At 37.8% G+C, this 26,798-nt stretch overlaps 1 protein-coding gene across 1 annotated transcript in view; it reads left to right on the top strand.

Annotated features, from left to right (window-relative positions):
• Window positions 1-26,798, top strand: part of LOC133641980 (engulfment and cell motility protein 3-like) — a 64,860-nt gene that overhangs the window by 6,306 nt on the left and 31,756 nt on the right. The window contains exons 2-4 of the mRNA XM_062036156.1: window positions 23,335-23,447; window positions 24,957-24,997; window positions 25,106-25,178. Of these exons, the coding sequence (XP_061892140.1) occupies window positions 23,370-23,447; window positions 24,957-24,997; window positions 25,106-25,178 (192 nt within the window). The 5' untranslated portion in view covers window positions 23,335-23,369. The remainder of the gene's footprint in view (window positions 1-23,334; window positions 23,448-24,956; window positions 24,998-25,105; window positions 25,179-26,798) is intronic.

Genomic DNA, 26,798 nt, shown 5'->3' with positions numbered 1-26,798 from the left:
ATACAGATACAATATGACACATCATATAATCCATACATTCTTATTTCTATTTACATGTTCGAAAAGGAGTAGGAAGCCTAGTTATTCCTACCACTTTTCCAATTTGTAGCAATTACTGACACATTAGTTCCCTTCCTATTCTCATTGTGTAACACAATTTACATTAATAACTTCTAAATGCAACAATTCTCTTAATAGTTAAGTCAGTTACGATTCACATAATGAGATGAATGGTATCTAATGTTCAACAAAGTTGATCAAAATTCTTCTTCTTTGTAAACACTTGTAGTTTGAACATAAACTGGATTATATTAGTACATTGTTTGACTTCTTTGCTTAGTTCATTCCATAATTTAATTCCACATACTGATATACTAAAGCAGGAGTGTCAAATTCAATTGAGCTCAGGGGCCGCATGGAGGAAAATCTATTCCCTCACGGGTCGGACTAACAATATCAAGGCATAATAACTTAAAAATAAAGACAACTTTGAAATTGTTTTTTTTTTGTATTACTTTGGCCAAAAATAGAACAAGTACATTCTTAAAATGTACATATTAGAACTAACCCTCTTGGCAAAACACTTCAAATTGGATGAACATTCTGAGGAAAAATTGGGTGCGGTTTCAAAAACACCATGAAGAACATAATGAACTTGGACTTTGTGTTTTTTACAAAGCCAAACTTTTAGTTCACTGTTAAAGACGTGTTTGGAAAAGCAATCAAGTGTTTCCTTAAACTGCCACATTGTTGACATCCACAACTACCACAACACATTCATTTATCATCATTCAAGTATTACAATTATAATATCATCAAAACAATTGTCAAAAAAATTACACCATTGTAGCCGAATCAAAGGTAACGTGACTAAAAAATTAACCATTGTGAACATTGTAGATTTAAGCATAAAATAAAATAAAGCAAACAAAACAAATGTAGAAACACACATTTTTATAATGGAGCTCAGTGTGCACATTGTGCCGTTAACCAATTGCGAGCGCTGCACGGAACTAACTACAAACATGATGGTCAAGTTGACTTAAAACTTTGCATCTTACCATTTCGTTATTTTATCCGTTAAGTGGATCATTTACAATTAGAGAAGGTTTTGTGTGTTGCTACAGCATTAGTCTGCTGCCAGCAACAACCAGAGCAGCTCATTGCGTGCACCTGCGCTGATTGGAGTAGCGGCAGCCAATCAAGGGGGCACCTAAAGTCAGCTGAAACGCCATCTGACGTGGGTTACATTTGAATTGCTATTGCAACATCCAGTGCACACATTTAGAACAGCAGTTTCTTTCAATAAAAAATTGCAGCTCATTTTTATACTTAGCAAACTCATCTTGCAGGCTGCGGGCCGGATTAAACCTGTTTGCGTGCCTTATACGGCCCGAGCGCCGTATGTTTGACACCCCTCTATTAAAGGCTTTAAGTGTTGTGTGTGCATACTAATTATTTAAATTATATTTTCATTTGAGGTTATATTTTTCCTCTTTTGTTGAGAAGAATTGTTGTACACTCTAGGGTAGCAGGTTATGGTTTGTTTTGTGCATCATTTTAGCTATTTGTAAACGCTCCAAATTACCAAGTTTCAGTATTGTATATTCAATTAATTAAGGTTTCTATGTTGTCTATAACTGTTATATATTATTCAAACTGATCTTTTTTGTAACATGGTTAGTGAGTAAAGTGTACTTTTGTAGTTATTTCTCCATATTTTTGCACAATAATTTAGATATGGTAACACTAGCGAGCAGTAGAGAATATGGAGTGATATTTTGCTTTATTCATTATTGAAATATTTCTTGCAACTTTGGGTTGTATATTTTTTATATGAGAGTTCCAGTTCATTTTTTCATCTATTATTACGCCCCCAAATTTGATTTATTTCACCCTTTCAATGTCTTGTGTTTGACTGTCTCTTCTATTGTTAGGCAAGGCAAGGCAAGGCAAGGCAACTTTATTTGTATAGCACTTTTCATACACAAGGCCGACTCAAAGTGCTTCACAGCACATGTGGTACAACAAAGTGAAATGAAAGAAAATAAAAGCAAAATAAAAATGCAGACAATAAAAATAAATATAAATATTACCATATATTACCAAATGTTACCATATAGCATTATTTTAGTTTCACTGTGATTCAAAGATAGTCTGTTTTTGTCAAACCATCTCTTTAATTTGTTAATTTCTTCTGTTATTTGTATTAGCTTCTCTGTGTTCTCTCTTGAACAAAACAAAGCCGTGTCGTCCGCAAACAATACTAACTTTAAGCCCTTTGTAACTTTACAAATGTCATTTATATAGAGATTAAATCGTTTTGGTCCCAGTATTGATCCCTTGGGTACACTGCAAGATATGTTTAGTTCTGTTGACATTTTTTCACTTAGCTTCACATATTGATTGATTGATTGAAACTTTTATTAGTAGATTGCACAGTGAAGTACATTTTCCGTACAATTGACCACTAAATGGTAACACCCGAATAAGTTTTTCAACTTATTTAAGTCGGGGTCCACTTAAATTGATTCATGATACAGATATATACTATTTTCATAATACAGTCATCACACAAGATAATCATCAGAGTATATACATTGAATTATTTACATTATTTACAATCCGGGGTGTGGGATATGGAGGGGGGTGGGGCGGGGGGTTAAGTTTGGTTGGTATCAACACTTCAGTCATCAACAATTGCATCATCAGAGAAATTGACATTGGAACAGTGTAGGTCTGACTTGGTAGGTAGGATATGTACAGCAAGTATTGGACACAGAGAGAGGGATCAGAAATGATAAGAAAAAGTGTCTACATTTGATTGTTTACATTTGATTATTTTCAATCCAAAGAGGTAATATGAGGAAGGGCGGGTGTTAGTTTAGGGTTGAAGTTGCCTGGATGTGTTGCTTCCTGTTGGTTAAATAGCTTCTTATCCTGTTCAGTACAAACACTCTGATGCCATATTGTTTTATTTTTTTCATTAAGACATTATGCTTGTGTCAAATGCTTTTGTTAGATCCATAAATACTGCTGCTGCACACGGTTTACCATGCATTAGTAATTTCCTCACTTATAGCCATTAATGACGTCGATGTTAAAATATTAGCTCTGTCATATTGTTGTTATGATAGAACATACAAACAATAATCCCTAACATTAGGTATCCAAACGGCCACCATTAGCTAATAACACACAAAGTTAATGTGCATGCACGTGTTGCGTATATACAGTACAAAGTGTACGTCATTACGTCCTAAAACCTGGGCTGGAATGCTTAATCACTCAATCAATCAAATTTGACTTATGTTGTCTCAAAGGCCTTGACAAACTCACAACGACATCCCCTGATCTAAATCCACATCCGGGCGAAGAAAAACAAAAAAATTCCCATATGAGGAAAAACAAAAACCATTGAGAAGGGATTGCATATGAAGAGACCCTCCTTCCAGGGTGACCGTCTACAATGGATGTTAAGTGGGTACAGTCATTAAATTGTTAAATGAATATTGTCAAATTAATTGTTAAATTAATAGATAAAGCGGGAGTCCAGTCCATCGCATAACTAATAGAAAGTCATCGAGGGGGGGTGTTGTGTCTTGTTCCAGTCTCATCTAGTCAGCTCCCAGAGATGTCTATAGCTGTTCATGGAAGAGTGGGCCAACGAGTGGTCCATCTCAGGTCTCAATTCGGGTCAGCTAACACCTCCTCCAGACTGGTACCGCTCCAGAAATTAACCGTGGTCACCTGGATTCCTCTTTTTGCAGGACACATTGGAAAGTTAGCGCCCACTAGGCATCTGCATAAATGTTGCAAATAGCTCCTTTAACCATCACGCCGTTGTTAAAAAGCCTTTGGGGAAAGTGTGTCTATTTTACTTTACACTGATCCATCAACTGGTCAATAAAATGTACTCGTGTGTAAATAGATTGATAGTAGTGGTAGCAGAAAGTAAACGCTATTAAATACGAGTGCATCAGTGTCCAAAAAGACACATAAAAACCTCATAGCACTTGGATATTACATTTAATTGTATCATCATGGTCACATTAATATGTACTTGGCAATCATCAATTATAATAAACATCAAGTTATTCAATTCAATAATTAAATGGGTTCAAGTGCACATGATTTATTCATGTCATTAGTGCTACATTGGACAATTTATCATAAATCAAGGCAACTCTTCGTCGCATATGTCATCAATATAATCATGTATTTATCTTACCACGACCTTTATTTGTGTGGAAGTATCAGGTCACGTTACTCTTACTCGTTTTCCTTTTTCCACAAATGATGAGTTAACCCATTTTAGGATTTTGCTTTGCTGCGATTATAAACAAATGTAGACCCTAATAAATAAGTTCAAGTTAAAGTACCAATAATTGTCACACATACACTAGGTGTGGCAAAATTATTCTCTGCATTTGACCCATCACTCTTGATCACCCCCTGGGAGGTGAGGGGAGCAGTGGGCAGCAGCGGTGGCCGCGCCCAGGAATCATTTTTGGTGATTTAACACCCAATTCCAACCCTTGATGCTGAGTGCCAAGCAGGGAGATATAACGATCCTAATATTTCCATGGTGGTAATAAAAGCATAACGTGAAATGATTTTGAAATATACATCTGGAAATACAGCAATTCGTCTGCATAACTTCATCCATTTTTTAACTCTCTGCAGCCACTTTTAAATAAAACAGGTTTTACTATACTTATTTTAATCTAAAATAATGAATCAATTAGATCGGGACAAGTGGTTGAAAATGGATGGATGGATGGATAGATCGTCATCAAAATCTTAAAAACATGCTAGCTGCAAATGAAAGTGTGTACCTTAATCTCCGACCACTTTTTTTTAAAGTTCTGCATGATGCACCAAGGCAGTGCACCATACTGTAACTCCGCCTCTCCAACCTCTGTCTCCGGGAAATGCCAAATTCATAAATCATTCGCATTGACCTTGTGTGTTAAAAGTGAGGCATGAGGAGGGCAAGGCGTGAGGTGGGATTATGCACGCACACTTCCACTCCAAATTGCGTAAAAGTGTGTGAAACCCAGGTTTTAAAAGTCTGAATACTTTTGTACGTACACAAATTTGGTGTTTGTGGCCTACCAAGACTTTTATAGATAAGGCCCCGGCTGCGTTTGAAGTGTGTTTAGAAGCAGAGTTTTGATATGATTTACTGTACGGAGTTGTAACGACAAGCTACATTCACATTAGAGGTGGTCGATGTGGCCTACAATCTACATTGTGATACATATTGCAGCCTCCCGCAATAACTATATGCATCACGGATATATTTTGGGGCATTTCAAAGCGGGTTACTAAGGCTCCAATTTAGCTGCTGACATATGCGGTAACATTTTGCGGTTGAATTATTTTCCCAAAATATTATTTATCTACTCTCATTGTTATCCCATTGGGTTGAGGTTTTTCTTGCCCTGATGTGGGATCTGAGCCGAGGATGTCGTTGTGGCTTGTGCAGCCCTTTGAGACACTCGCGATTTAGGGCTATATAAGTAAACATTGATTGATTGATTGATACTTGAAGATTTATTGTTAATATCTGTTTAATTTATGTTGTAACATGGTTCTCTCTGCCCTTCTGTAAAAATGTAATGAACACTTATTCTTCTGTTGCTTGGATACTTTACATTAGGTTTGGGCGATACTACTAATGTGGGTATCGATCCATCCATCCATTTTTTACCACTTGTCCCTCTTGGAGTCGCAGGAGGGCTGAACCCTATCCCAGCTGCACTCGATCTAATACCAAGTAACTACAGGAGCAGTACTGGTCATACCATTGCTGATACTGGTAAATTTTTATCTCAATTTAGATCAGACAAAAACAGAGCATGGCGGTGTAACAATATACATTAAATATTTAAAGTATTTTCTACTACTGACTCTTATTTAAATCTTTTGGTTTTTTCCCTAAAAGCCCTCGTGAGTCCAGGGACTTATTGGCTGAGTTTATAAACAATAACAAAAATGACAAAGTTTTTTTTTGATGAATACAAAATATCGATCTAGCCACTGTAGTGTCGACCATATAATGGCATTATTTGTACTGTGTATTGTTACTGTTGATATTCTTATCAATCCACCCCCCTTTGTTTATATTCCAGGGGCCGTACTTATCAAGCTTCTTAGAGTGCCATTTTACACTTAAGTCCTGAGAATTTGCGAAATTTAGTCCTACTCTCAAACTTAAGAATAAAAGCTTTTTATCAACGTTCTTAAGTCTAAGAATCACTCCTACTCTCCACGATATTTAAGAGACCTTCAGAGGTGTCTTAAGTGGTTAGGAGTTGCCAGCAGGGGATGGCACTGAGGCGAGAGAGACGTGCGCGAACGTTCAGGGAACGGAACAATGTTTTGTTTTTTTTTGATGACGAGCAGCTGATCAAACGGTATCGTTTAGACAGAGTGGATATTATTTTTGTCACAGATTTAATACTTTTCGATTCCTTGTTGATTTCTGCATGTGTCTGCAGTGGGCTAGTATATATAGAGCCACCCACACCAGTTTCAAATTAGTTGCCTAATTAATGAATTGGAAAGAAAATGTTATGACAGTAGCGTATGTGTGTGGCCGTGAGGTGAGTGACGTCAGTGAGTGTGTGGGCGATAGAAGAGAGGGAGCGGTAGCGTGAGTGCCGGCGGGGACTAGTTTGTTTTGTATTATTTTGTAGTTTATTGTCAAAATATACACTCCCATTGTCCACTTAAATATTTCCAAGATATTTCTTTATTCTTAGACAACGGATTCCCTTCCATGATTGGTCATTTCCATGGACACAGAAATGACGTCACCTAAAATTCCGTTTACGGCACATAGTAATGTCGTAATTCAGCTCTGAGTGTGACACTTAAGATTCAGTCCTACACTTCGCTGAAAGTGTGAGTAAGACGCTTGATAACTAACTTTTAAGTGCAGCTTTCAGCGAAGAATATATTTACTCTTAAGTCAACTCTTAGCAGACTTCTTAGGAGTAATTCTAAGAAGCTTGATAAGTACGGCCCCAGAGCTCTAGCTTAGCGATTAACTTATCCTCCTCTTCCGTTTATTATTATTCCTATTTTGAGAACCAGCATTGTCAGACGTTTTGTTTATAGACTTATTATTTCATGAGTTACTAATTACCGAAGAAAATAGCCAAGTTATTCAAAATAGTGGACGTTGGCCATTTGGAGGTTAAATATTAATGCAAGGATCTGCCAATGTGTTTACACTGGTCCAAGTTTTTCCATACAAGAAAAGTACTCTAGTACACTAGTGCTTTAAGCAATTAGCTTCAAAGATGTTTGTCTCCCACCTTTTGAGCTGAACTCAGGGGCCAGTCTGGTGTCAATCTTGTGCCGGATTTGGCTCCAGGGCCGCCAGTTGTATAGCCCTGTCCTACGGTGTGTAGTGTAGCATGTTAAGCTATTCCTCGTCCTCCAGGGATGATACTTGTAAGAAACGTAGTTTATTTGTCGCCATGGCAGCAAGGATTGCTGATTTAGAAGTGACGTTGCACTGTGGGGCACATTAGCTGCTAGCTCGCTAGAAACGACACTACATTGAGTTAAGGACGCATTTGTTCACTTGTCACTGTCAAACATGCGGACACAGCTAGAACGTGTCAACATGCATTATCTCAATATAACGATCATATTAAAAGCTTTATCGTCAGCCAAATCTACAGTATATAATTTATATTGTCTATAGCACAAGTGTCAAACTCAAGGCCCGGGGCCAGATCTGGCCCGCCACATCATTTTATATGGCCCATGAAAGCCTGGAAATAATATACATTAATAAAGTACTTTATCTTTTCTTACTAAATGTATTTGTTCTTTCCGTTTTGACATACAAAAAAATGCATGTACTACATGCAATTGCGTATCATTTAAACTTTAATAGATCAAATGCCCCAAAAATATATTATCAAACATTCCGAAACATTTTTTTCTGAAAATAAAAATAAACACTTAAATATCTGGTTGACTTATAGTTTCAAGACAAGTTATCCATCAAATTGTACACTGTAAAAATGACAATAGATTTTATAGTAAAATCCTGGCGACTGAGCTGCCAGTTTTTTTTTATCGTAGAAACATTTAAAACCGTTGAAACAAAAAACAAAAATTACCGTAAAAACAACTTTGGTACATTTTTCCATTTACAGTATTAGTAATACACTCTAAAAACAACAACCGTCAATTTTAGAGTAAAAAAACTGGCAGCTAAGTTGTTTAAATTGTAACGTAAAAATAACAGTGGTATGGTTTTTTGCATTCCATTTACAATAATATGCTGTAAAAACCATCGCAAATTTTACAGTAAAATTCTGGCGACTGAGCTGCCAGATTTTTTAACAGTAATATCAAAATAGAAAAATTCACAGCGTACATGAAAACATATTTAATAATCAGATGCACAAGAACTTATGAAATATCATGGAGCGAATCCTTATACATTAATATTCATATATTATTCACTGTTAGAAGCGGACCTCTGAGGGCAACCACAACTGTGATGTGGCCCTCAAAGAAATAAAGTTTGACACCCCTGGTCTATAGCAATCCGATTTCACATTCAGTCCTATTACATAATGTGTTTATGAGCAAGGGCAAACCGGTAGCTCCACATCTATTTGGTGTGGCCCATATGTATTTGTGGCGGGCGGTTAGAGGAGTCTCTATCCCTGTAGGTAGTGAGTTCAAACCCCACCCGAGTCATACCAAAGACTATAAAAATGGGACCCATTACCTCCCTGCTTGACACTCAGCATCAAGGGTTGGAATTGGGGGTTAAGTCATCAAAAAATATTCCCGGGCACGGCCACCGCTGCTGCTCACTGCTCCCCTCACCTCCCAGGGGGTGATCAAGCGTGATGGGTGCAATGCAGAGAATAATTTCGCCAAACCTAGTGTGTGTATGTGACAATCATGGGTACTTTAACTTTAATTTAACATGTGAAACACTGAAGCCATCATGAGTAAATACAATACATTCAATAAATCTGATGAGTCAGGATGTGGCGTACAACACTTGCTAAGCTTGTTTTGATTTGCAGTTAAGCTCTGGCTAAAGTTTATCCTCAAATTTTTTTTGTAACCAAGCATGTATGGACAGGCAGGCCAAATGTGATTTGTCATCAGCTGAGGAACATTCATTCCACTGCTATAACAATCATTCTGTTGCAGGAAAATGTATTGCTCTGTTGCAGGACTAACTACAACATTTGGCTACAAAAACATTAATTCCTATGTAAGAACATTTATTTCACTGCAGTGACATTTTATTAGGTTGCAGTAATGTGTAATCTGCTGCAGGCACATTCACTTTTCCCTGGGAACATTTATTACTGTAAGAGTAATACTTCTGATGGAGAACAAACAGCAGCAAGAGGTATTTTGCCATAGACACATATATTTAGCTGCACTAAAATGTATTCAACTCCTTGAACGTTTATTCTTCTGCAGCAACAATTGTTTTTCTGCAGGATAATTCACTGAATTGAAATAACCCGTATTGTCATACAGGAATATTCATTCTACTGCACTTTGTGGAAGTAATAATAGTTATTGTCTAAGAGCATTCATTCTGCTGGAGAAACATTTATTCCACTGCAGAAACATTTTTGTGCTGTGACATTTATTCTGTTTAGGAACAATGATTGGGCTGCCAGAATATTAATTTTGCTGCAAGACTCACTTAATTGTTGCAATAATTGCCAAATTGAATCGCTTCTTAACAAGGGCGTTCTTTTACACTAAAATTAAAGCGTGTTCTGCAAAGTTAATAATTACTGTATCTCCGCCAGGAGGTTATGTGGTTGTTGCTGTTGGTCTGTTTGTTTGCAAAATAACTTAGTTATGGGTGGATTTTCATTAAACTTTTAAGAAGTATCCAAATTGGGATAAGGAAACAACTGATTAGACTTTAGACCTGATCCGGAGCATTCTACTATTTTACCTTACGTTTACGTTACAAACTTCAACTTCTGTGTTGAGTGTTTGCTTCTGGCCCCACCTCCACTTACAGAGACAAAGAGTGAATGAAAGACAAGAGGCTTCCCTCTGACTCTTTTATTTCCACTATAAATAGCTAAAAACATTTTGGGCACATTTTGATTAAACTTTCAGGAAATGTCAGGAATGGGATTAGGAGCATTCGAATACATTTTGGGTATGAAGAGGTTCTTTGGTCCAAATGTTGCATAGATTATGTTTAACAGGATGCGCCGTTTTGTTGGCGGGCTTATTTATGTTTTTTCTTTTTTACATGGCTCCACTTCGACAACGTCTTCTCCCCGTCAGGAGCTTATTGACTACATCATAGGCATACTCTGTCTATTGCTTGTATTCCGTGACATGATTTCTTCCCGGAAGCTAAAAACAGTGGTGGTCAACCAAGCCAAGATGGCTGTTGTTCAGCAAGCAGCGTGCAAGATGTACGCAAAGGGCCTTTCTGCAAAAAGCAGGAACGAGCAAAAAATGTAACTGTGCAATAGAATAGATCCCGATACTTAAAAAAATAAAAATAAAGATGTTGAGTGATATCAAGAATTATCTGTCGGTCGCGTTCCCAGACAGTCTACTGCCATGTTTGTTGTTTTTGCACGCGCCGTGTACGAGTACGTGTGTTTTCCCCCGTCTTTATCAAAATATAAGTATAGATGTCAACATTGTGTATGTCCTGAAAGCTTCATTTATGATTGCTTCCTTTGGTAAAAGCTTTACTCTTTTAGGTTTTTCCACCTGTGCTTTGCCGAGTTGGTGTTTTCCGAAACACTCGCAGCAATAATGTGTTTAAGAAATACAAATATTATCAAGATAACACTTAAAACTATATCAAACAAACCTTTAACGAAGTGATTGCTGCAACCTAGTGCCGTCTTTGACTCTGCTCCCGTGCCTCTTTTCTTTTCGTCGTCTACTAAAACCTTGCACTCTTCCGCCCTTCTTTATTACCTAGCAATTCTGAAAAAAACGTGTATCCTTTTCACGATTTGAACGGTTCCAACAGCCTAAAACAACACAAGCAAAGGGAATGTTTCTTTGAGAAAGGCTAAATGGAGCCCAGTACACATTGAGAACAGACACTGGCTTGACCACCACGCATATTTAATGAGCCAGATGTGAGCCGGACGTGACATCATGTGAATCCAAGCAATACCTGGTTCTGGTATCTCTTGTGTGACTGCCATCTACTCTCTACACCATGTACCAAATAAAATTGCTTTGAGGTTGGTAAGCACAACTAGAATTATTACATACATATGCATTGTCGATTTTTAGGAAAATGAAAGGTTTTTAAGAAAAATAAGAAACTAATTTTATCATCAAATTCTTCCCCTCTCAGGTATTTTCTTTCAGTCTGTTACCTTTTATCGTACACTTTCTCATCAGTCCTGTGGCTTTCATTTGCTGCAGTTGCCGCCATTAATGCTAGGTTTCGGCTTGGCAGTGTGGGCAGAACACATTTTGCAAACTACAAGTGAAATGTCTTTTTTCTGGAATGCCAAAGAAAGCCCACACAAGTGACTGCTGCGCCATCATGCTTTTCTCAGGGCGCGTGTAGTGTCATGACATAACGAATATGCGACCATACCAGGCGACAGCACAAGCCACGACAGAGAGTCCAATGACAAACGCAGAGATAATTATCGGCCGCCGATAATATTTTGCATCCCTAATTAAATGTTTTATTTTTTTGGTTTATGGGCACATTTTGATTAAAGTGTCAGGATATTGTCAGAAATTGGATAAGGCGCAAGTGATTGCATTTTGGTTTAAATCTGGATCACCGTCACCGTGGATGCAGGACTTTTTTACTATTGTAGGTCTGTGTTCTTTGATGGCTTTTCTAGTTAATATTTGTTTATTCTGTTTGGCGGTGGCCGACTTCCCCAAAACTGTCAGATGCACACTCACTCTCTTTTTTTTAATAATATTATTCAATTTATAATAGTATTCTCCCTTTTAAGAGGGCAGAGTCCTCCCAGATTCTTTAGTTCTAAGGCTGTCTAAAATGATGAGAGGTAACTAGAACTGATGTTTAACAATTTATTCTACAAAACAAAAGTAAGTACAAACAATAAAGATACCAGCGCTGTAGAGAGGGAGCTGAGCTCTCTAAAGGTCGAAGCAGCCTCTAAAATGGTTGCCTGTCTTTCTATGTACAGTATATGTATTTGACCACACAATTTGCCATGTGTCACCCGCAGGAATAGAAACTGAAACTTTACTTGACGTGTGTGTGCTTACTGCACACACTCACCTCCAACCTCTCTATCTTCAGGCCTGTACCTCATGACATGTGTGAGAGTGCACAGATAAATAACAAGCTGCATTCTTTGTGTTTATCTTCTTCTAGCAGACTGAAGGCCAATTCCAAGACGTTCTTATTCTGTCAAACGCAGGGAAAATATTCTCTAACTATATAAAAATGTGTATAGAGAATGTCTACGAGAAGTTTGGGATGTCACCATGGTTGCTACTCTTTATTTGTCACAACGCTAGTATGCCCAATCAATAATCACTTCACCCAACAAAATAAGTAAGGCATATGACTTCAGTGTTCACGTAACAGCCGACGGAGTCAAATAATTAGCCAATCAAGCGGAATCCGTTGTTAAACGCAGAATATCAGGGAAATTGTCATAAATTTAAGTGAAATGTTGTCATTGTGAAGAGAAGCAACATTTGTTTGGGAACATAATGTGTCCGGTAGCGCTCATTAATCCCCGACACGGCCAATCGCTCTGTTCTAAACTAAATAATGCCGAGAGGTTCACTTAAAAAACACAGACTAAACTACGAAGCTAAAGCTAACAAGAACATTCCATACACCCACAACAAATCTTATCTACTTGTGTTGTTGTGAACGACATCATCGATAACAACAGGAACTTGCAATTTGAGAGGCTCTCTCTCTTTTTTAAACAGCCTCAACTTCAAGTGAATCGCCTTTTTACTGGTCAAGCTGAGAACAGCCGCATAGCACACTTCCCCTCCTTCACAGTAATAGTGCGGTGCGCCACATTCGGTATGACTGCGCTAACAAAATAAAAGTTTCAATAAAGCGCCTTAAACAAGCATAATGTACTGATAGCACTTATTGATACATTTAGATAATTATTATACTTTGACCTAAAATACTGGTCAAAAAATGTCTAAAGACTTATTGCACCAATAAATGTGAGGATTTTAGCATTTTATTAAAAAAAACATCCAGCACGCCCCGCCACCCCGAAAAGGACAAGCGGTAGAAAATGGATGGATGGATGGATTTTGTGTCAAACATTTGACACAAAAATCACACAGAGCATAGTGGTAAAATAAGTGTAAAAGGTAAAAAAACGGAATTAAAAACAATTAAAACGGAAAAACTAAATGTTATACTTTTTCATATTTCTATTATTTGTTATTTACATTTGTTGTTATTGCTATTATTATTATATTTTTATTCATTACTAATTTATATCTGGTTTTGCACTGACCAGTACAAAAACAGCAGGCAATAAATGAAGCAAAAATGCAAATTTACATTACAGAGAATTTACAGTATATTGTAACCATTAGTATTTTCCTATTAAGATTCACCACTAGCCTCAGTTTGCCCTTTTGTGAACTGAGCTGATTCATAAGCTTCTCATTATGTTTGCATTCCCATAAAACTTCTTCCAGTCCAGATTAAGCCGGGAGTTGTTGTAGTAGTGTTTGAGTTGACCTTTTGTTGTAACTGCATACCAGGCTTGTTCTCACTATGCAGCCAATGTGCATGATTCAAAACAAATATGTTGCACTTGTGTTTGTTGATCCAATTCAGGAGGACCTAACTTTTTCAAGGCTTTTTTTTACGCCGGTTAAATTCAAGCCCCAGGGCGAGTGAAGTAAAGGCGGTAAAGATGTGTGGTTTGTTTTGACAGGAGCGGCAATAAACTGAGAGCCAGAGGGAGAGCGTTCTTTTCCAGACGAGAGTCACGGTATGTGAACTATCCTGGAGATGGTGCACAGGGTGGGGTCCATTCATCGCTCTGAACACAAGCAGGCACAAGTTCGAGCTCCTCTCTGCCGGAATGACCTCACGAACACGTAGAATCATTTTAAATGGCCTTTCCATGTGTTCAGAGCAAAGGACAAGGAAGTGGGGGTTGGAGGGAATGATGGCTTCTTCTGTCCCCTCAGGGAGTGAAGTCTGAAGGTTAAGGAGGAAGTGTGTATCATTGGCGTACACCCTAGTATGTACAAACAGTAAATTTTTGCACAGTGTGCCATAACGGCATGATGAAAGAGGAACATATGAACTGAAAATGATAGTTGCATGGAGCTCTTTGAATCCTTTTAGAAGCAACTCGCCTTTGTCTTAAAATTCAACTACTTTAGTATTGTTGAATGATGTACTGGATCAGGGGTCACCAACCTTTTTGAAACCAAGAGCTACTTCTTGGGTACTGATTAATGCGAAGGGCTACCAGTTTGATACACACTTAAATAAATTGCCAGAAATAGCCAATTTGCTCAATTTACCTTTAACTCTATGTTATTATTAATAATTAATGATATTCACACTTAATTGAACGGTTTAAAAGAGGAGAAAACACGGAAAAAATGACAATTAAATTTTTAAACATAGTTTATCTTCAATTTCGACTCTTTAAAATTCAAAATTCAACTGAAAAAAAGAAGAGAAAAACTAGCTAATTTGAATCTTTTTGAAAAAATTAAAAAAATAATTCATGGAACATCATTAGTAATTTTTCCTGATTAAGATTAATTTTAGAATTTTGATTACATGTTTTAAATAGGTTAAAATCCAATCTACACTTTGTTAGAATATATAACAAATTGGACCAAGCTATATTTCTAACAAAGACAAATCATTATTTCTTCTAGATTTTCCAGAACAAAAATTAAAAAAAAAATTCAAAAGACTTTGAAATAAGATTCAAATTTGATTCTACAGATTTTCTAGATTTGCCAGAATAATTTCTTTTAATTTTAATCATAATAAGTTTGAAGAAATATTTCACAAATATTCTTTGTCGAAAAAACAGAAGCTAAAATGAAGAATTAAATTAAAATGTATCTATTATTCTTTACAATAAAATTTTTTTTTTACTTGAACATTGATTTAAATTATCAGGAAAGAAGAGGAAGGAATTTAAAAGGTAAAAAGGTATATGTGTTTAAAAATCCTAAAATCATTTTTAAGGTTGTATTTTTTCTCTAAAATTGTCTTTCTGAAAGTTATAAGAAGCAAAGTAAAAAAATTTATGAATTTATTTAAAAAAGTGAAGACCAATTCTTTCAAATATTTTCTTGGATTTTCAAATTCTATTAGAGTTTTGTCTCTCTTAAAATTAAAAATGTCAGGCAAAGCGAGACCAGCTTGCTAGTAAATAAATACAATTTTAAAAATAGAGGCAGCTCACTGGTAAGTGCTGCTATTTGAGCTATTTTTAGAACAGGACAGCGGGCTACTCATCTGGTCCTTATGGGCTACCTGGTGCCCGCGGGCACCGCGTTGGTGACCCCTGTACTGGATGCACAGTGTGACCAATTCTGTCTCAGATCAATGCTAATCCTGTACAGCAGGTTTATTCAACAAAAATTCAAATCGGTCCAGTAAGAGAAAATTTCTTCAAGCAAAGGTCTAGAACATCATAATGTCTAAACTACGCTATAATTTAGTATACTGTGTAATATACAGTAGCCTTGTAGTTGTATTGAGGTGTGCATGTAATCACATCAATGTGGAATGCGCTCCCAACAGGTATAAAAGAAAGGGCATCTCTATCCTCCTTCAAAACCGCTATAAAAGTTCACCTCCAGGCAGCTACAACCCTAAACTAACACCCTCCCCGGATTGCTAATAATCAAATGTAAACAATCAAATGCAGATTCTTTTTCTTATGCCTTCTGATCTCTCTCTCTCTCTCTCTCTCTATGTCCACTACCCCCCCCCCACCCCCCCACCCCACCCCCCCTCCACACTCCTGATTGTAAATAATGTAAATAATTCAATGTGATTATCTTGTGTGATGACTGTATTATGATGATAGTATATATGATAGTATATATCTGTATCATGAATCAATTTAAGTGGACCCCGACTTAAACAAGTTGAAAAACTTATTCGGGTGTTACCATTTAGTGGTCAATTGTACGGAATATGTACTTCACTGTGCAACCTACTAATAAAAGTCTCAATCAATCAATCAAAAAAACCAACTGTCCGTCAAGCTTTAGCTTGTCCTGCCCTGATTTTAAACTGAGGCTGGAAAGGTCTGGCAGGGAAGGAGCATTCACATCTGTTAGGTAGTAAATGTATGGGTTGTTCATATTATATATAGGGCCCTATAAAATCTGTTAGGGCCCTATAAAATCTGTTTTTTGTTCCAAATCAGGTTTTATTTTTTCTCAAATTCCGTTTTTCCCCCCTTCTAATATTTTTCAAATGAGGTTTTTTAACCTTTTACACTTATTTTACCTTCTTAGAATGTGTGCTTTTTAGGGCTCGCTTTGACAAAGGATATTCATAGTCTAATCTGATTTGTTAGATTTTGCCCTTCTTTTTTTCTCTTTTTTTAAAGAGAAACAAACAGATGATGATATGTAGTAGTTAGTTAGTGTATACTTACTGGTCAATAGGTGTCAGTAACGTCACACATATGTGAATTTTCCAAATGTAACCAAGGATACTTAAAAAAGGAACACAGTCTCATTAAAGTGAACAAAACAGAGATCTCATTTGCGACTTTTTCCACCTCAAAAAAGGCTAAAACACAGTTGCTGAGGTTCTGTATATAAACCTGCTGAAGGATCATTACCTTTACAAAACAAGAGCTACACATGCGTGTCCAATTTCTGGCAGGTTTCACTGTGGCCATCGGCAGAAGCTTGTACCCATGAGCCTCAATCACATACTCCATGTAGCAACATCTGCCCAACAATATTAGTAAAATGTTCTAGTGTGTAGACAAATAGATTTTATGTAATAAGAGATGTGGAAGGGCAAAACACGGCAACTGATTTAAGAGACCTGATGTCACACCAGAAAGCTGCGACCGCTGTGAGGAAAAGGCTGAAGTGACAGCCGAAACTAGGATATATCGCACACTATCTGCAAAAACCAAAACCAGTAAAGTTGGCACATTGTGTAAATCCTAAATAAAAACAGAATACAATGATTTGCAAATCCTTTTCAACTTATATTCAATTGAATACACTGCAGAGACAAGATATTAAATGTTTGAACTGAGAAACAAAATTTTTTTTGGAAAATAATCATTAACTTAGAATTTAATGGCAGCAACACATTGCAAAAAAGTTGGCATAGGGGCATTTTTACCACTGTGTTACATGGCCTTTCCTTTTAACAACACTCAGTAAATGTTTGGGAACTGAGGAAACCAATTTTTTAAGCTTTTCAGGTGGAATTATTTCCCATTCTTGCTTGATGTACAGCTTAAGTTGTTCAACCGTCCGGGGTCTCTGTTGTCGTACTTTACGCTTCATAATGCGCCACACATTTTCAATGGGAGACAGGTCTAGATTACAGGCAGGTCAGTCTAGTACCTGCACTCTTTTACTACGAAGCCACGCTGTTGTAGCACGTGCAGAATGTGGCTTGGCATGTCTTGCTGAAATAAGCAGGGGCGTCCATGAAAAATACGTTGCTTGGATGGCAACATATGTTTCTCCAAAACCTGTATGTACCTTTCAGCATTAATGGTATTTTCACAGATGTGTAAGTTACCCATGCCTTGGGCACTAATACTCCCTCATACCATCACAGATGTTGGCTTTTGAACTTTGCGCCTACAACAGTCTAGATGGTTCTTTTCTTCTTTGGTCCAGAGGACACAACGTCCACAGTTTCCAAAAACAATTTGAAATGTGGACTCGTCAGACCACAGAACACTTTTCCACTTTGCATCAGTCCATCTTAGATGAGCTCTGGCCCAGCGAAGCCGGCGGCGTTTTGGGGTGTTGTTGATAAATGGCTTTCGCTTTGCATAGTAGAGTTTTAACATGCACTTAAAGATGTAGCGACAAACTGTAGTTACTGACAGTGGTTTCCTGAAGTGTTCCTGAGCCCATGTGGTGATATCCTTTACACACTGATGTCGGTTTTTGATGCAGTACCACCTGAAGCATTGAAGGTCATGGCCATTCAATGTTGGTTTTCAGCATTGCCACTTACGTGCATTGATTTCTCCAGATTCTCTGAACCTTTTGATGATATTACGGACCGTAGATGGTGAAATCCCTAAATTCCTTGCAATAGCTCGTTGAGAAATGTAGTTCTTAAACTGTTCGACAATTTGCTCACGCATTTGTTCACAAAGTGGTGACCCTCGCCCCATCCTTGTTTGTGAATGACTGAGCATTTCATGGAAGCTGCTTTTATACCCAATCATGGCACCCACCTGTTCCCAATTAGCCTGTACCCCTCTGGGACTTGTTTGATGAGCATTCCTCAACTTTCTCAGTCTTTTTTGCCACTTGTGCCAGCTTTTTTGAAACATGTTGCAGGCATCAAATTCCAAATGAGCTAATATTAGCAAAAAATATCAAAGTTTACCTGTTCGAACGTTAAGTGTCTTGTCTTTGCAGTCTATTCAATTGAATATAGGTTGAAAAGGATTTGCTAATCATTGTATTCTGTTTTTTTATTTACGATTTACACAACGTGCCAACTTCACTGGTTTGGGGATTTGTAAAAACTATTTGTCAGCACCCTGGACAGAATAATATTGTTGTAATATTTCAAGAAGACATGGGGGATAGGTTAATTGGCAACCCTAAATTGTCCCTAGTGTGCGAATGAGTTTGAATGTTGTCTATCTGTATTGGCTCTGCGATGAGGGTGTACCCCGCCTTCCGCCCGAGTTCAGCTGAGATAGGCTCGAGCCCCCCGCCACCCTGAGAGGTACAAGCGGTAGGAAATGGATGACTGGATGGCTGATGAACACAATCAATTTATCCTCTTAAAACATCCTGCTGAACGCGGGTGCCCAAACAGGTATCAGATCGCCTCCTTGGATAATTTTGACCAGTTTTTTTAAGTCAAAACATAATAAATGCGTAACATAATTCTACCAATGAGTGCTTTAAGTACAAAGTGCTTATGTAAGGTACTTTTTTTGAAACCTTTATTTTGTTAGCACAGTCAGACCGGATGTTGCACACAGCACAGTTATTGAGAAGGCTGGAAATGCGCTGTTGTTCTTAAGGGCGCTTGACGGCTGCTATGTTTATGAGTGGCTCAAGTTATGGTTGCCATCCTGTTTGTACATTGAGTTTGCATCTGTGGTCTCGTCCATGACAAGCAGATGAGACGTGCATCGACTGTCCCGGCTACCATTAGCTTTGTAGTTTGTTCACAGACTTAGCCGGTGTCTCAAATGGCTGTTTCAATATTGTTTAATTCAGTATGAAGCAGTTGAGCGTTTCAGGGATGAATGAGCGGTCCCGGAAACCCGATTTCCCCAAACGTTCCTTCACGCCACAATGACAGGTTTTTAGTCATATTTATGTCAATTTCTGTGATATTCTGCATTAAAGGTTGTTTTTTTTACTTTTGTAAATGTTTAATTTAACTTTCTTCTATTATTGTCTCAGTCTCTCAGAATGAGACAAACACATTTTGGGCTTCAAGAGGAAAGAATGAATGAGAATGAGTCGGTGCATTCTGGGTTAAAAAGCTCTATTTTTGCTGTCCACTTTTCTCTTCTCAGGGAGCACCCTGTGTATGTGTGATTATGTTAGGTGCAATGTTGTTTTCCATCTTTGTAAATATTCTCTGGGATAATGTGTCGAGTGCCGCGTTCCATTTTCATGCAGATGACGCGGTCATATATTGTTCATCCCCCATTGTAGCGCAAACCTTTGAGCTCCTGCAGTTTGCTTTTAATGTTGTTCAGTCCCAGCTGACTCAGCTGAAACTAGTACTAAATGCAGAGAAATCTAAGGTGGTTATTTTCAAATGGCAAACGGCTACCACTGAACATTCCAAAAATATCAACTACTCAGAAGGTTGAACTTTAAATGGTCACAACATATACCTACTACGGGATTGTTATTGATGACAACTTGTATATTTAATCTCACATAGAAAAATGAGTTGTTCTCTGCCCCAAGTGGAGGAGTTCAAGTACCTAGGAGTCTTTTTCACGAGTTAGGGAAGAGTGGATCGTGAGATCGATCCGTTGTGGTGAAGAAGGAGCTGAGCCGGAAGGCAAATCTCTCAATTTACTGGTCGATCTACGTTCCCATCCTCACCTATGGTCATGAGCTTTGGGTTATGACCGAAAGGACAAGATCACGGGTACAAGTGGCCGAAATGAGTTTCCTCCGCCGGGTGGCGGGGCTCTCCCTTATAGATAGGGTGAGAAGCTCTGTCATCCGGGAGGAACTCCGAGTAAAGCCGCTGCTCCTCCACATCGAGAGGAGCCAGATGAGGTGGTTCGGGCATCTGGTCAGGATGCCACCCGAACGCCTCCACAGGGAGGTGTTTAGGGCACGTCCAACCGGTAGGAGGCCACGGGGAAGACCCAGGACACGTTGGGAAGACTATGTCTCCCGGCTGGCCTGGGAACGCCTCGGGATCCCCCGGGAAGAGCTGGACAAAGTGGCTGGGGAGAGGAAAGTCTGGGTTTCCCTGCTTAGGCTGCTGCTCCCGCGACCCGACCTCGGATAAGCGGAAGAAGATGGATGGATAGATAGAAAAATTTGTGGCTAAACTTAAAATAAACTGTTTTCTTTCTTTGGAAACAAGTCTTATTTTCTTTACAAGTTAGAAAACGCTTGATCCTGACCACGTTTATGCCTTTGCTAGATTATGAAAAAAATCCTTCACATTTGCTGCTCCATGGTCATGGAATGAATTACAAAAGGGTCGGAGGCTACTTTGGGGGAATTTCAGGCTATTTTATAATATCAAGAAGCTGTTTCTATTGGGCACCATACTTGTTTTTAAATAGTTTTTATTGAATCATTTACATTTTTTTATCTATTACGTGTTTAGGTTGTAATTTGTGCTTTTAACTGTAGTGTGTTTTTCTTTGTATTAATGAAACCTGTTTTTTGCTGCCCTCTTGGCCAGGTCACTCATGTAAAAGAGATCTTTAATAGCACCTGGTTAAATAAAGAAAATTTAATATTACCATTATTGTACTGTCTCTAAAACCTGTGCCGGTCAAAATAGAATCGGCCCACTGAAACTTAAAGCAAATAGATAATTTCTTGACTATAATTTCCGGTGCATATAGGTTAGTGACCTTTGCTTACCAGGGTCTTTAGGGCCTAAAAATAAAATTGCCGATTTTTTTTTACCAGAATGGCATACATTGATGTTTTTTTTTCCTCTACTTAAAAAAAATGTATGTACAAATTCGGAAGATAATTTAAAACAAGTTTTGATTAAATATGATCAAAACCATAACAACACTTGAAAAGCGCAGACCTCTGCAAGGTCCTATCTTCCAATAGTAAATCATTATTTTTTTAAAGTCTTGAATCCAGACGATGATCCCATAACCCCATAAATCGAACCACTTTTTCCTTTCCTGAATGTTCAATCAAAATCTGCCCATAACTTTTTGAGCTATGTCACTGAAATAAACGGAGGGAACTCTCTTGTCAGTCATCCAGTTTCTTTGTCTCTGTGGGTGGAGGCATGTACGCTTGCGTACTCTCTCTCTTTGGCTGTCCATCGATTACGATGATGACGTTGCTCCAGTAATGGGTTGTTTCTTTGTCTCTGTGGGTGGAGGCATGTACGCTTGCGTACACACACACACACACACACACACACACACACACACACACACACACACACACACACACACACACACACACACACACACACACACACAAGTTCAGTCTCGTAATTTAAAATGTAAGGTAATTTAGTAGAAATTATTCGGATTATCCCCAAAATCTAATCACTTCCTTATCCCATTTTGAACAAGTTACGTCAACATTCGCCCATAACCTTTTTAGCTTTTTTGCTAGTTCATCAAAGTAACTAACTGACTAATGGGATCTTACATAACATCCTTGCGGAGGTAACTAACCCTTTTTTTCTCTTCTTGAGTTGTGCCAAAATAATTTCTTTTAAAAGACACTGTAGTTTGAAAGAAGACAGACTTGCTTACACCAACTTTACGCATTAGCTCATTATTTTAAGCTTCTGCCCCATTCCTAGAGTAGCTGGTAGCTTGGGTAAAGGTAACCCCAGTAAGATGGCTTTTCGCCGGAGTTTGTTGGTTGTAGCAGTTTTGTTCTCCTTGTAAAGAGTGTAATTTCTCCCACTCAGCTGGATAACTCTGTTTTTTTTATGAGAAAGTAAGTTTGTTATGCTGCTGCTTCTTTTTGCAACGGACTTTAGACAACATTTGCAGTGTCCAGTCACTAGGTTCACATCTGTTCTCACAAAACCAAAACAGTTTCACACCTTCCATTCTAAATTCTCGCTGGAGGTAGTGATGCCGTTGCTGTGTGTGTCTGTTAGGGAAACAAGGGGAGGGGGACGCATACGGAAACACCTGGGGGAAAAAGGTAGGCTGCAGTATATCTACCCAGCCCCCACAATGCATTTCAAAATCTTTCAAACCCTATAGGATAAAACTGTTTTCAGGTCTAGCTGGAGCTTATTCCAACTGACTTTGAAATTGGCTTTTTGCGCAGAGGAACACAGTGGTCTTTCCCCCAAATCTTCTTACAAAGATGGCAGCATCTACAATTGTCTGTATTGTAGATTTACCTTTATATGTCAATGCTTTGGTCCATATAGTGAGTGAGTCCTAAATCTAAAAACACATACCAAATGTCTACTCTGCTGAGCCGAACCCAACGTCTAATCCCTGTTTTTTTTTTTGAGATGCCACATTTTGTAAAATGAGTTGACTGATCCAGTAAACAATTTCGTCCTTAATTTAGCCATAGTCAACAGTAAATGACCCTCTTCAACACAGCATGTATGTGTTAAATATAGTGTAATCTTAGATAAGTTTACTAGCTTACTTTAAATAAAAAGTTGTTGGAATTTGTTGATTCAAAATATAATAAAACAACAAATCATGTTATTACACCAGTCATCATGGACGTGTTGTACTTTACCTCTAATATTCTAATTATTTTAGTTACTTTCTGGGGTTACCTCATTTAGCTACATTAAATGTCAGAAACATCTTTGTGTAAGATCCAGTGCAAACTACAGCCACTGTAATCAATTCTTGCAATACAGCTTAAAGATGATCTTATATTTGATTGTCTAACTAACTGCACTTTGTTTTTTTGTTTTTTTCATTTTTTTAGCAACAGCCATCGTTGTGGAGTCCAGAGGTGCCAAAATGCCGCAGCAGAAAGACATAGTGAAGATAGCCATCCAGATGCCAGGGGCCTATCCCCAGCTTATACGACTGGACCAGGTACCACACAGCTTGCATGAATGTCAACAATACAAATTAATGTTACAGTAAACAGGGAGTTAATGTTGGTCTTTTTTTAGTAACACACAATTAGGAAAGTAGCAGTGTTTATTGTCTCACCCAGTTTATGCTCTGATAGTGTGCCGCCCGGGGGCCATTTGTGGCCCGCAGTTTGGTTTTTAGTGTCCTGCGGCACATTGTTAAATAAAATAAAACAAGAAAACTAGAGCAAAAATTAACAAAAAGGTGTAAAATGAATAAGAAAAAGTAGAACATATTCAGTGTTTCCCATAAACTGCCAAGATACCTGTGGCGATGGAGGCGTGGCTATGGGCGTGTTCAACATGACATCATCGAGTAATTTGCATAATTTACTACAATGATATGATTTTCTCTAAAAAGGCTCAAAAAATGTATACTTACTAATTAATAATAACAGTTTTGTTTTAAACGTCCATCCATTCATCCATTTTACAATATAATTACAACACTTTATGTACATATTTATACACAGATTTGAACAAAAAGTTATTCACTGAAATATATTTATTAATTGTGTTTCTTACAAAAAATATATCTTATAAAATATAAAAGCTAAAATGTCTCTTAAAGCTCTGCCCCTTTAATTAGTGCATACTAAATAATTAAACTTCAGCCTACTACTACAACCATATTATTTACCAGCAACATAAAGTGAAACAGAGGCAGAGGTGTCCTGCCACAGTCAGTAACAAATAAACAGAAAACAGTAGTGGTCAAATACAAATAAGGCAACAAGAGAAGTATCCTACACTTCTCTTTTGTAAAGTAAATCTGAACAGCCTATATGGGCATCTACATCAACTATATGATTTGCCTGAGAAGCTGGACAGGACAAAAAAAAAAAAAAAAATACTTTTTTTTTTTTTAAAATTTGTGGCGGACGTAATTCTTTCGTGGCGGGCCGCCACAAATAAATGAATGTGTGGGAAACACTGATATTGATTTAATAATACACTTTGTTACATACCTGTGATGTGAACTTCTTGTCTCCCACTATATCTGCGTTGGATTGGTTTTAGCCCGCATGTGTACGGAGACAGTAATATTAATGCAGTATTGTTATAATAAACTAGACAAAGTAATTGAGTGTTCATATGCATTGTGAATGTTCTTTTTTTTTTCAATAAGATCATCTTCAAGCCCCAACTGTCTCTACCCTGTATATGTGACTGGTGGACGCGTTTTGCTGCCACTAATAACACAGCAGTCACGGGGCGTACCACACACTCTGACAGCTTGACCACTGGTCTGACCACTAATAGTAGGATAGTTGAGTGTTAGACATGATGGAAGTCTGACTTGTATTTACATGCTCACTGGGAGCAGGTCACCAAGGGGCGCTCTGTTGAGAAGGCAAAGTGGTACTACTCTATCAACAGGCAGCATGCTACCTAGTGTGTGTGTGACAATCATTGGTACTTCAACTTTAACATGCTATATGTGACTTGTATCTGTTTTCTTGTGCAGAAAAAGCCACTGTCTGCTGTTATTAAGGAGGTCTGTGATGGGTACGTCCATGTTCTTATGTTTAAAATCCATCTATCCATCCATTTTCTAAATCATTTTGATTAAATTGTATTCATAATATTGGGTGTGTGTGTGTTTTGTATGCGCAGCTGGAATCTTCCAGGCCATGAAAACTACGCCCTGCAGTATGCCGATGGAGTGCAGACATACATCACTGAATCAGTGAGTGATTATTGATAACATGTGTCTTCTAACCCCTTAACGTTCCAATGGCCAGCCAGCAGGCCGCCCATTGTTTTACTCATGAAAACAGGGTTTTCCTATTTGCCTGCCTTACTGTGTTTTACATAATTGTCAATTTTATACCGCTGAGATTACAACTGCAGGCTCTGTGAATATAAACGTTGGACTCGCCAAAAACATGGCCATTAATGACACTCACCTTCGTAGCCTCTCAGTTTTGCAACATCAGAAAAATGTATAACAAATCAGGTCCTACTATGTTAGCATTTTGACAATGGTCCGGTGAATATAAATAGTTCATCCACACTAATCCTTACATCCTTAAAGACACACAAACCTCTGCTGCACACTTCTATCATTTTAGTCAGATGCGCATTTCTCCACTTACAGTCGTCCCTCATTTATCGGGACATGACCACCAGATAATGATTTCTGCAAAGTATTATTATTATTAATAAATCACATATTTTCATAGTTACAGAATTAAAACAACTGTTTCTTAATCCCTTTTAACATAATTTAGAACCTCTGAACATTAAATAACTCCAATAAATTCACTTTTACACTAATTTCACCCAATATTGTAGCTTTGAGGTTGTTCTATTGTAAATTACTTACCAGTAGCTTGGAGGATCCTCCAGGCACCATTGCTATGGCCATCACCCGGCCACTACAACACGACCACGATTTGCATATACTTCATCACATCCCGTGTATTTCCTTTAAGTCAGTGATTCTCAAAGTTGTTTCACCAAGTACCACCTCAGAAAACACTTGACTCTCCAAGCACCAACATATTGACCAACATTAAAATACAGTAGCCTAGTAGGGCTAAGTATTCATAAAAACATGGCAAAGGTTTTAACAAGTATATTTAATATTTTATGGCACTGTAACATTACACACAATTGGAACAGTAACAGTGTTTGAATTTAGGAAAATAAAACACTATAATCAAGTGATTCTTTGGTGTACCACTAAATGGAGCCAGCGTACCACTAGTGGTACCTTTACCACAGTTTGAGAATCATTGCCCTAAGTTATAACTGGTTTTTCAATGCTGAAATAACAGGCCTAAATTGTTCTGACCCTTTTGGTCAACTCGACAGTTGGAGATGCAGCCATCCGCTGTGACGTTATCATTCCATGTTAGCTTTGTGTGTCTGCATTGTCGTTCTACTTCAATCATAGCAAAGCAGTATTATTGATGTTGAAGATAAAGTACATTAAAAGAGTTCATCTCCACTTTGACTGTACAGCTGCTGATAGATAATAGTTTATAGCAGTTAAAGGTAGCCCTCTCTAGCGCTGCGCTAAATGTCTGATGCTAATTCCATCTGTTTTCTTTCGACATCACTCGCAATCAAGTCTCAACAATGTGGACATGTGTTACTGATGAGGCAGGAGTTGAAGATGAAGTCCATTAAAAAGTTGGTACTACATTAAATATATACTTACAGCATGTATATAAAATGTTGTTAGAGGTTTTAGAATGTTTTTAGAGCGCTTTATTGACAGATTAGATCAAACCCCCATTACCTCTACTATTAGCTACCTACTGCTAGTGTTTTTTGATTTTCTTCCAATTTGGAATGCACA

This window comes from Entelurus aequoreus, linkage group LG24, assembly GCF_033978785.1.
Source record: "Entelurus aequoreus isolate RoL-2023_Sb linkage group LG24, RoL_Eaeq_v1.1, whole genome shotgun sequence".
Classification (NCBI taxonomy): Eukaryota; Metazoa; Chordata; class Actinopteri; order Syngnathiformes; family Syngnathidae; genus Entelurus; species Entelurus aequoreus.
This window is presented reverse-complemented; position numbering and strand designations above follow the sequence as displayed.